Source organism: Furipterus horrens, unplaced genomic scaffold (genome assembly GCF_987537825.1).
Source record: "Furipterus horrens unplaced genomic scaffold, mFurHor1.1.pri manual_scaffold_16, whole genome shotgun sequence".
Lineage (NCBI taxonomy): Eukaryota > Metazoa > Chordata > Mammalia > Chiroptera > Furipteridae > Furipterus > Furipterus horrens.
Window position 1 is genome coordinate 11129637 of NW_028327186.1, and position 11712 is coordinate 11141348.

An 11712-nucleotide genomic window follows, 5' to 3' on the forward strand; every position below is an offset into this window, starting at 1 on the left:
GCTGTACAGTAAACCGAGAAACAGGGAGACACGAGATCCGGAAAACTGAATCAGCCCAGGAAAAAGGCAAAGGGCAGACCCAGGAGAATAGCTGTGGATCAGGCCTAAGAGGTCACCAGTTCAGGCAGAAGACTAGAAGTCTGCAGGAGGAATGTCTCCAAGGAAGTAAGTGGTGGAGTAACAATGGCAATGACCTAGCAAAAAAATTGTATTAAAAGACTGTTAGAACGTATAAGAAAAATCAGCAATAAATACCAGAAACTAATTAAAAGAAAAACTGTTTTAGTTAGTATTAAACCAGTTAGTATTTTCTATAAAGTACTCACTTCAGGAGAAACAGAAAAAACACAATCACAGTATACTACAATGTCAGTTATGAACGACGCAAGCATAATAAGGTAAACAATAAATATTGATTTAAGCAAAAATTATGACACAACTATATTAAGAAAATAAATATGGGTAGCAGAGAAAATTATGGCAGCGAGAACGGATTTCCCCACCCACCATAAAAAGGAAGACTAAATAGCATCTAAACTTGAAGACTCAAAAGTGAGCAGTATTGCCCTGGCTAGTGCGGCTCAGCTGGTTAGAGCACTGTCCCACATTGAAAGGTCACAGGTTCGATCCCTGGTCAGGGAGTATAGGGAAGGCAATGACCGATATTTCTCTCTCACATCAATGTCTGTCTGTCTGTCTCCCTAAAAACCAATGGACATATCCTCGGGTGAGGATTAAAAGAAAGAAGTTAGCCGCATTCACATATTACGGAAATGCATGCACACCAGAAGCAGCAGCTGAAAGCTGACGACAGTTGCTTCTGGGAAGGGGTGAAGTGCTCTATTTTGATATATGCTTTTTAGTATAATTTGAAGTGTTAAATGATGTGCATGTGTTAGTTTTATTTTGGTAAAATAAAATTTAATTTCCTCTAAAAAGAAGGATTAAGGACTTCCTATGTAGGGAGAGCAGCATATGCAAACGCATGGAGCTGTGCCACAGCCACACGTCGCTGCCAGCGCCACGGCTAAGTGCGGCAGGAGATGCGGGGGTACGCAGGCAGCATCCGAGGCTGCAGAGCAAGAGCTGGCTCTCTTCCTCACCAGCTTCGTGGCAACGTTCTAGTTCCCTTCTCTGTAAAATTCAACTAATGGTAGCACTTATTTCGCGAGGTTTTGTAAAAATTCAATGACTACGGAAACAGATGAATGTTGCAAAATGTGGGATGCTGTACAAAGGTAAGGGACGCAGGCACATCTCTGTATCCCCTGGACCAGACCGTGATCTCAGACGAGCTCAGAGGGCCCTGGATAAGGGTGAGAACCGCCCAGAGGAACCCAATCCCAGAGGAGTGGTAGAGCTCGCTGGAGCAGACAAGTCCCCCAGAACCAGGGCATGGCACAGCTGGGAACCACCAAGGCCCTGGATATAAAATACGGGCTTGTGAAGGGCACTTGTGACCTGGAGCCCGTGAAACAGCTGGGAGGCGCAGGAACCCACTGGGGAGTCCTGCAAGGACTGAAGCCAGTCGGGTTGGGCTGGTGTGAAGGGAGGCTGCGGGGAGGCTTGGGGGAGGGGCAACGCCTGGGCCCCGCTTTCCAGGACGCTCACTCCTCTACCTTCTCCTTCCAAGGAGCAGGGCTCTGCTTCCTGCTCTGCCAGACTGTTGCTCCCAGTTCTGCCACGGGGCTCCGTGAGATGCAAATACTACTGGCTTCTTTGCTGACATTTACATGGCCCATACTGTATGCTGGGGACTATTCCAGATGCTCTGCAGATATTAATGCATCCAGCTTCACAATAAACCTATGAAGTTCATGCTACTGTCATCCTCACTTTACAGATGAGGCGCTGAGAGGTGATTTAACCTGCTCAGTATCACAGAATTGGAAAGGGGACAAGCCAGCATTCCAAGCCAGGCAGCCCGTCCCCAGGGTGGGCAGTCAGAATCACTGTGCCTCACTGTCTCCAGGCTTGAGACTCCCAAGCCTCCAACTCCTCGACTTGTAAAAAGGGGATGTTTGGGGAGATGGCGTCCCCAACGTCTTTCAACAGAACTGTTCCTTATCTTGGAATGAAGATTCCTCAGTCACGAGTGTGTGCCTGAGGGGGAGGAACCTTTACTGAAGACCGGTTCTGAGGAAGAGCAGGGTGGGTCTGTGGCTCCAGAATGGGAGGTACAAGTGAGCGTGAGTGAGAGAGAAAGCTGAGAGAGCAGCGGTGCGTCCACAGCCCGCCCCGCTCTGTGCCCACGTGCACGGCTGCCTTGGACCCTGTCCCACGGATGGACCCCAGAGGCGGCCTCATTACCTGTGATGACGCAGGTGAACCTGACGTCGCTGTTCTCGGACACAGCCTGGGACTTGAGCGTGGTTTCGAATAGTGGCTGGGTCTCCTCTGTTAGCTGGGCAATGATGGAGCAGAAGGTGCTCCTAGGAAAGGCAAAGAACGAGTCAGGGCAGCCTTCCCTCCGTACACCAGAGCCTGGTGCTGTCCAAGGCAGCTTAAATCTTACCGAGTCCATCAGTCACCCTGGGGCCATGGCTGGCACCTGATCAAGTCTTTCTTCAAGGAAGCCCAGGCCCCTTGGCCAGGTGTTGACAGCTGTGGCACGGAGGAGCTGACTGGAACCCTGACCCAGACCCTTTACAGCAGGAAGGCTTCTGACCACAGGCCAGGCTCCTGGGTATGCCAGAGGCCAGCCTGGTGGCCCGATCCCAGCCTCATTAGGGGCCTCGCTTCACCCTCCCCCTTTCAGCACCAGGGAAGCTCGTGCATGGAGAGACCCGGCCTCAGAGAGGGAGACTTCAGCATAGCAGAGCCTCCATTCATGCCAAAGAGGGAAAAGCGGGTCCACCCTTCAGGATACATAGGTCTAGGAGCTCAGGAGCCTCGCCTAACCCTCAGGCTCAGAAAAAAAACAAAAACAAACAAAAAAGAACCCTGCATTTGCGAGCACAGACCCATAGCAGATAAAGAATAAGCCAGCCAATGCCAGGGCTCTAGACTCAAGGTCCCGGGGGTATTGGAAAGGAGACTCAAATTCTGACCCTAAGCAGGGCTGTGGACCTGCTGTGGGAAGCCGGCCACGGCCCCCTGCTCCACCCCTGGAAACCACATGCTCAAGTGAGCACAGGACTGCCAAACTACAAACGGGACTTTTAGTTCCCTGTGACAGTCCATCTCCCAGAATTCAGAGGCACTTGTGGGCACACTGAGTCCAGCAGAGACTCAGCAACACTGCTCAGCCTTTACAGTCTTCTCCTTCCTGGGCACAGGAGATAAACCAGTGCCAAACGTTTTCAGGGGCCAGCAGAGACTCGGTGCGTCCCCAGGCGTGAAGCGTGTGGTGCATAAGCCGTGCCCAGCCCTCCTCCCACTCCCAACTCACACACGCTGTTACGGGCAGCAGGGAGGACTGAGGGGGTGAAGTGAAGAGAAGCAGGGGCAACCGTGAGGAGAAAGACAGGTCGTTCAAGGCTGCCTTTCTCTGTGCCTCGGGGGAGGGGGTGGTCGCCCACGGGCTGTGCATGTCTCTCCAAGGCTGCTCCACCAGGAACGAGCAGGGCAAGAGTCAGTGGGACAAGCAGATGGGAACTACAGCTCTACACAGTCCACATTCAATGTGGCATCGTCGTGGGTCTCGTTCTGGACTTGAGTTTGAGGAGAAAAGCCGCACCCCAGGAAGAGTATCTGGAAGCAAGAAAGACTTCTGGACTGAGAGGGGTGCAGCCATGGCTTCTGTGCAGGAATGCTGATGCCTGGGCCTTCGGGGAGGACAAGGACGACCTGCAAAGGGGATCCTGACCTCTCCCATAACTGAATATTTGAGCGAGGTCTGCAGTTAAGACTTCCAGGACGCTCCGGGAAACCCTCGCACCGACAACTCATCTGTCCATAAGCGTCTTTTCCTTTCCCTTTAATCCACTCAGAAACAGAGGGTCCTTCGGGACCGAGACTATCAACCCCTGACACTCAGGACATACAGCAGCTGAAAACATTTCTCGCTGCTCTCACGCCATCAGCAGTTTCTCACGTTGGGGAATGCTGAATCCCAACCCACAGTTTCCAGCGGAAACCGCCATGCCAAAAGCAATCAAACTTCTGTAATTTTGCAATGACTGCAAAACATTCCTGATTATGCCCTCCCTCCTTAGTTTGAGTCCTACCTTACTCGTGAACACGAGCCCGGATCTAATACTCATCTTGGGCTCTTAGGGACTAAGCTGCTTGAGCAATTCTATGAAAATAATTTAAACTACTGGGTAAGCAAGAAAACATGGAAATCAAGCTTCAAGAAAATTTGCAGAGGTAAGTGCTCAGGCTACATGTTCAATAACAGGTAGTTATTTTATTTCATTACCTGTTTTGAATGGGAAAGAACCCTTATCTTCTCAAACTGTCCACACTAGGTCCTAAGCTGTACCATAAAAGAACGTTTACATTAGAAAATCATGGTAGCTGCTGAACGCCAGGCCTGGACGAGAATCCTCTAGGAGGAGTGGGCCTGGGGTGCATGTCAGGGGACAGTAACTGCCTACACTGTCATGTTCCACTGAATGCCACATGCTTCCTGTCGCCATCCTCCAAGCCACTTGGACATGGGACAGAGCCAGTGTGCTGCTTGCTTCCAGTCCCCAGGAAAGTCAGGAAGTCCTCACATCTGGAAATGGTCTGTTCCCACCCCGACACCTCCAAGTCCTTCCAGCTCCGTGAGCTCATAGGGCTATCACAGCCTCGTCACGTGTCCTCTAGAAAGCACCAGAGTCGCTGGTTTACATGATGCTCCAAGGAACCCAACCTTGCCCTTGGCTTTGGTTATTTTTACCTTGCTTTAAATGAACTTCCAAGATCATCTCTTTCAGCACTGACCATGTTCCACTTTGAACGAGTTGTAACAGCCTCTCTCCCATGCAGAACAAGGTTCCTTGCTGTTCTCCCCGTCAGAGGAAACCTGCATGGTAGGTGCTACTCCCGTCTGTAGATGTTATTAGCTATTGAGACCAGTTAGCCACTTAGAAATCGTTCTCTGTGTAAAGAAACTATAGCCAACTCTCCCCAAATCGACCAGTCTGAGGTGAGGAGCAAACAGGAAATGCTCCCAACTTTGATTATAATAGTCAGTTCAGCCAGGCATAGAGAGCTGTCCCCAGCTCAAGATGCAAAGGGACAGTCCTTCGATGGGCGAACTTCCTCTGTGGCCGGCTCAGGACCTGCCGTGGCCATAACCCTAACCCTAACCGTCACACTCCCCTGTGGCCGGCTCAGGCCCTGCCGTGGCCCTGCAGCAGATTCAGAGGACAAGCAAATGCAGGAATCCATGAACACGGCGGCCCCTGACCTCAGAGATCAGTCTGCAGGGGTGCAGAGGAGCCAAAGGAAAGGGAAAGTCAGAGTGAGAGGTGGGAGCAGAACTTAGGGGACTGAAGAAAAAAAAGTGAAGGCAGTAACCCTGATTAAAAGATAAGACAGTAAGGTATCACACCTGGACATGTGGTTACAAACACCATGGGTCCCCTCTTCCGGTCCCCTGATGCCTCTCCCAGGGGCACAGAGATAGAGCGCAGGCATCTCAGAACCCCTGCCTATCTCTGGGTGCCTGCACCCCTTTCAAGTGGTCCATGCAAGCATCAGGTGTGGCCCCCATGATACCCATGCTCCTGTGAGTGCCTCTCACGCCCTCTGCCACCCGCCCTCCAGCCTCCCCCCGCCCCATGCAGCCTGGTTAGTGCACAAGCAGTCCCCCAAAGGCCCCTCCGTGTCCACACCCGACACAAAGGCAGTCAGAGAAACGTAATGCAAAGTGCATTTACCTTCCAGAGCTGGGGTGAGACAACCGGCTGCTTGATAAGCTAAGCAAAAACAGCAAATGGAACCATTAGGCCAGAAAAGCAAGGAGAGGAGGCGGTGAAATCAACAACAGTCTGCAAAGTATTAACCGGCCATCATCTGGGGCCCAGAGGCCTTGCTATTAAAAGGGACCAGCTGTCTTACTGGCCTACTCCGGTTAGCAAGTGGCCTCACCCCTGCACACCAGACCATCGGAAACCGGGAGCTTGTTACATGCAGCGGAGTCCAGGGAAACGGTTAGGCAGAAAGGAGGCCCGTTGGGGCTGCACTTTGAGAAAGGTGTGTCCCAGGCAATGCAGTCCCCACCCCCACGAGGGGGGCTTAGGGCTGCCTGGCACGGTTCCCGAGCCCGCAGCACACCAGCCTGGGGGCAGATCCTGCTTCCACCCTCAGCCCTTTGCGGGGAAGGAGCCCCCCATTCCTGGAAATCCCCTAGGAGGCTGGGAAGGAGACGGGTGACTTGAAGAACACCCATTAATGTGTTAAAGTTCGGTTAAAGCGGCCACACGAGACACACCAGCTGGGACAGAGGAGAAGAGGGGGAAACTGAAGCAGTTAATTCAGCAGGAGCCAGGAGGCGCCCAGCTTGGTCAGACCCGCACAAGGCCCGTTACGCCTAGAGCCCTGATCACCCCTCCTGCCCCGGGCGGCTGAGAGTGGGCACCGGCCAGGGCTGTGTAGGCCACTGGGGGTGAGAGGACCACCTAGGGCGGCCCCGTAGTGGAGACCCAGCCCACCTTTCACTCCACCTTCCTAACACAAATACCTCAGTGGGGTCTAGGGCCACCATCTCCCACAGCCCTTTGGGAGACGTCAGGCGCCAGCCCCTCCACACTCACTCCTTGCACTGTCCCCACCCTGGGACTAGCTCAGGGGCACCCACGGTCTACACGTCTAACCACGAGAAAGCTCCACTGACAGCCTCTCTCTCTATAACCAAAAAGCCCAAACTCCTCCTCTACCCCAAAACGTGGCTTCTGCCCCAGTGGCTCTGTGGATACCACCAGCCCTCGCCGGAACTCTGAAGGTCTCCCTGCCATTCTGGACTCCACCCTCTCTCCAGCCCCCAGGATCAGCTGATCAACACTTCCTGGCCCTTCTTTCTGCCTTTCCGTCTATTCCCGCTATCGTGTTCTGATCTAGACCCTCATGGCTCCACAGCTGATGACCAACTCCAACCCCTTCTCCTTCACCCCTCACATCACACCCCTCCTCTGAAAAAAATGTTACCGTCCCCCCACCATATATTGTACTGAGTTTCTACTCCTTGGCTGGGCACGCAAGGCCCTCGATCTATTCACACTCGCCTTACAACCATGGTTCCCTGCTTCCCAACATTCAAGTTCAACCGGAGCCAGGCGTGTCCCTAAGTGGCACGACGCATCCGTTCCTGGCCTCTGAGCCCTCTCTCCTTCCTTCTGCTCAACGAGATCCTGTCCACCCAGCCTTCAAATCTTGCTCTTTTCATAGCCCCTACAGCCCCCAGCACAGTGCTGGGCATACAGTGGGCGTTCAATGGCTGCTTCACGGAAAGGATAAAGAGACAGAAAGAAGGAAAAGGAGCGAGGGAAGGAAGGGAAGTGCATCTTTCAAACAGGAAGGGTCCCGCCCGCCCCCAGAAGGAACGGCTGCTCCAGAAAAGATGCAAAGAAGAAAGCGAGAACACGGCTGCCTTTGCTCAGAGCTTTAACAGTCCTCTCGCGGCAGCCTGGGTGGAACCTCCCACGGTCCCACAGCACTGGCCAACTCCATCCTTTCCTGACCATGAACTTCCTTTGCCTTTGCCTTTCTCCTCAGAATCGAGAGATTTCTCCTTTGTTGGGTCTGGGTTTCTTCCCTGGGAAGTAGAGGGAGAGAATCAGCTAATTCAGAGAGGAAAGGGACAGGTTCGCAGCTTCCACCTGCAAGTGGGCAAGGCACTAGCCCTGGGCCAAGACCCCTGCTCGGCCAGGTAGCTGGGGAGTGAACCTCCCCATTCAGCCTGGTTTCCAAGCCCCCCTTTCCTCCCTCCCTCCATTGCCACAGTCTCCAAGAAAGGCCCTGCTTCTCTCTCTCTCCTGCGGGTCCCACTGGTACTGACAAAGGCCAGACGTGGGAGGCCAAGCTTGGAGAAGTCGCCGTGATAAGCGTGAGACAAGTGTGAGGTCCCCCCTACGAGGCCACCAGCTGCGCTGCGGCCGGGACAGAATAAAGGGCCCAACTCCATTCCGGCTTTTTTCGCAGAGCCGGTCATTGGGAGCAAGGGGCCTCCTGCCCTGGCAGCCGGGGGCCTTGTCCAGTCTGACTCAGTCACTAACACAAGCCCTCAGTCCGGCCCCAGACACGTGACACCATTTGACGAGTTTTATGCAGAAACAGGTTCCGGTTACATTTGAACTTTTCCGACTGCAAGGTCAACAGAACTCAGCCAATTCACGAGGAAGTGCCTGGGACTTTTCCTCCATGCCCTTGATGCCTATTTTTGTGCCGTTTTAGGAACTGAGGACAAGAGGTGTCCAGACAGCGTCTCCGAGGGGCTGTTTTCTGCGCTGCGACAAGCCAGGCTCCGGGGCTGGGACGCCAACCTCGGTCCCGGCAGCCAAGCCTCGCCGGTGGCTTTGGGAACAACAGGCTGGGGAGCGGCCGGGAAGGGTCCCTCGCCAGGGCCCTGCGCGCGTCCCCGCGCGTCCGTGCGCCTCCCGGGGCCTGTCTGCCTCTCTCCCTCCCGTCCGTCTGCGTGTCTCTCTATTTGGGAAAACCCGGGGCCTAAAACAAAGCCCCCGCGGCCTCGGGAACTCTCGGAAGAGGAAGGAGCAAAGGGCACGTCAGTTCAGCCGCTCCCTTGGCAGCCCGCGCCCCCAAACACTGGGCAGGGCGGCTGGCCCCGTGGGAGCCACGCGCTGGGAACCTGCGGCCAGCGCCCCCGCCCAGCCGTCGCCTCAGCGGCCCCTCAAAGGCCCCAGCGAGCCCGGGTCCTGGGGCCGGGGAAGGGCCTCCCCGGCGGAGGTTTGGTTGTTCCCGGGACGCCCCCCCCCCCCCCGCAGCCCCGCAGCCGCGGCCCCGGCCCCCACCCGGTGTCCGCCCGCCCCCCCTCCCTCGCAGCCCGGAGGAATTTCAGGCGCTCGGCTTCCTTATCGCTCGCTGTGGAATCCGGGGCCACGGAGCCGCCGGTATGGGGTGAGGGGCCGCGGCGGGACAGATGAGGGGGCTCCGGGCCCTTCGGAGACCTCGCCCCATGGCGGCCCTTTCTCCCCGTGAGCAGCCTCGAGGGGCGAGCGCGAGGCGGACGGGGCCGTGGGACTCCGTGAGGGACGTGAGGGCCGCGAGGGGCCGCGAGGGGCCGTGAAGGCCACTGCGGCCCGGCCCTGTCCCCAGGCTCGGGCCCTCAGAGGCCGGGACCCCACCCAAAGGCCTCGCGCACGGCCCGCCGACCCCCAGGGCGCGACTCACCTGGTCTCGGGCCGCACGCTGAGCAGGTAGCTGCGGCTGGTGGGGCTGGGGGTCCACACGGGGCCCTCGTCCTCGCGGTCGCCGCGGACCCCGGCCCGCCCGCCGACGCCCCAGGCCCGGCTGGGGGCCCTCCTCGAGCCCATGCCGCCGCCGCCGCCGCTGCCCGGCCCTGGCCCCGCGCGCCCTCCGGCCCCGCGCCGGTCGCCGCTCCCGCCCGCGGCTGACGCGCGCCCCTATTTATAGCCTGCGGCGGCTGTCACCTGCTGCTGTCCCTCCCCCGGCCGGCCTGTGCGCCGGGCGCTGCCTGAGGGGCCGCCAGCGACGCCCGACGTGCGCGCGACGTCCGCGCCCCTGCCCCGACGCCGGGACGCCCCGTGCGCAGACGGCCCCAGGGCCAGGGGCGCCGCTGCGGGGATGCCCGGCCCTGCCGGCCCGCCTCGCGGACGCGGAGGCTGCGGCTCGGGGCCCGAGCGACGCGGAATGGGCCCAAGTGTCCACGGGCCGCGTGGAAGGTGCGAGGCGCACCCCTGCGAGACCGGAGGCCGGGAGAGCGGGGCGGGGCGGGACGCCGGTCGGAGCACCCGCGACCCCGCTTCCAGGCAGCAGCCCTGACTGACCCTCGCCTGTTCGGCGCTGCCCGCTCTGCCCTTGGGCCAGCCCGCCGCAGCCCTGGGAACGACCTCAGTCGCCTAGGAGGCCACAAGTACAGTGGGTAGGTGTCTTCCCCCCGTGACCTAGCAGAGAGGGGCTCCCGAAACGCTTCTGGAGTCATTGAACCTCCTTCGGCCCCTTCCCCCGCCCTTCCCTGCGCCCGAGGGGGAACGGGGCTGAGGCCTAAAAGCCCAGAAAGACAGGCGTCCACCGGTGTCTGAGGCAGGGACCCAAGTGCTGTTTCCCCCCAACTTTCCAACCCTTTCCTAACCCTAATCTTCCCCGTCCCTCCAGCTGTCCTCTCCTTGTCACCATTTAAAAATCATATTCAGAGCCCTCCCCAGAACCGGTCTAGGGTCGAAATAAGAAGTCTTCTTCTTGAAGATGTTTGGGAATCTTCAGTAAACAGGTAGTTCAAACTTGGAAAGGCTTGACCAAATGCCCAAAGAAATACGCGCTCATAAAAAGCTAGATCTGAAAAAGCATACATCTCATGCAATTGGGAATATAAATAAATGCAAATAAACGTGATACTGGCTTGGGGAGAGGGAGCAGAGAAAGAGGGATCGTTCCCATTAAAAATACATATATATATATCTAGGCCAATAAATAAATAAGGCAAGCAAAAAATGGAAGTTCAGTAAGAGTCCTTGCCCTTGAGACGGTGTCCTCTATTTTGACATAAACATATACAAGAACTATAAGATAAAATCTAGCCAGGCTCAAGATCCTCAGAGATTTAAACCAACCCTCCCCCCCATTTGACAGATGCAAGAACTGAGGCCAAGAGAGATCAAATGACTCAGTTACAGAGCCCAGCCTGGAACCTCGCTTCTGATTTCGTCATTCCATCACACTGCCAGTGAGTTCAGTGGAGAGAAATAGAAACCAATACTGAGGAGCTACATCTGCAGAAGGAAAACATCTATATGCGCCGCACTATTCCCTGCAGTGATGAAGTGGGACATTGCCATGTAAACAGGAAATGAGTAAGTAAATTATGTTGGCTTGAAAACGGTTACAATCATTAAAAATGATGATTAAAAGACTGTGGAGAAACATGAAAATGTCCAGATATGATGTCAAATAGAAAAAAGTGGGGTACAAAATCCGGGGCAGTGAAGTGTAATGGACTTCATTCACACCTGAGTGAATCCCAGCTCTGCCCCTTACTTGCTCTGTGGCTTTAGGAGAATTATTCAACCACTCTCAGCCTCCAAAGGAATAATAATAGTATCTGTCTCATAAGATTATTATGAGACTAAATAAGAGAATGAATGTGAGAATAATGTGTCATATACAGATGTTTGATGTTAGCTACTGTCATTATCCTATCATAAATTTAGCTTTGAACAAGAATTGAAAAGGGATATGCAAAAATGAAAACTGCAAAGATGGGATTATAAACATGCATGGTTTTAAAAATTTCCTCTAATGATTCTGTATCATTTCAAATGGGAAAAAGTAATTTTAAATAGGGACCTCAAAGAGATCCCATACTTAGAACCTGGGATCCCTGCTCTCAGTTCTTAAGGCTGCTGTCAAATGGTAGAAAAGGTCAACAATGACCTGAATCCCTTAGAGAAGACACGTGGGCATGTCTTAGAATTTGGAAGATCCTGTCTTGCTCAGATGAGACCCTGAGAAAATCTGATTCTTCCATTCATGCATTCATTCAGTCACTTACTCCAACACTCTCTGAACCACTGCTGAATGCGAGGAACTGTGCTAGGGACTTCTAAAGAATTAGACTGACCCCCTGGGTGAATTTGGAACACCCTC

At 55.0% G+C, this 11712-nt stretch overlaps 1 protein-coding gene across 1 annotated transcript in view; it reads right to left on the reverse strand.

Annotated features, from left to right (window-relative positions):
• Positions 1 to 9424, reverse strand: part of ALPK3 (alpha kinase 3) — a 36381-nt gene extending 26957 nt beyond the window's left edge. The window contains exons 1-3 of the mRNA XM_090263702.1: positions 9280 to 9424; positions 5814 to 5852; positions 2311 to 2432 (exon numbers count right to left, since the gene is read on the reverse strand). Coding sequence (XP_090119828.1) covers positions 2311 to 2432; positions 5814 to 5852; positions 9280 to 9422 — 304 coding nt within the window. The 5' untranslated portion in view covers positions 9423 to 9424. The remainder of the gene's footprint in view (positions 1 to 2310; positions 2433 to 5813; positions 5853 to 9279) is intronic.
• Positions 9425 to 11712: the final 2288 nt, after the last annotated feature.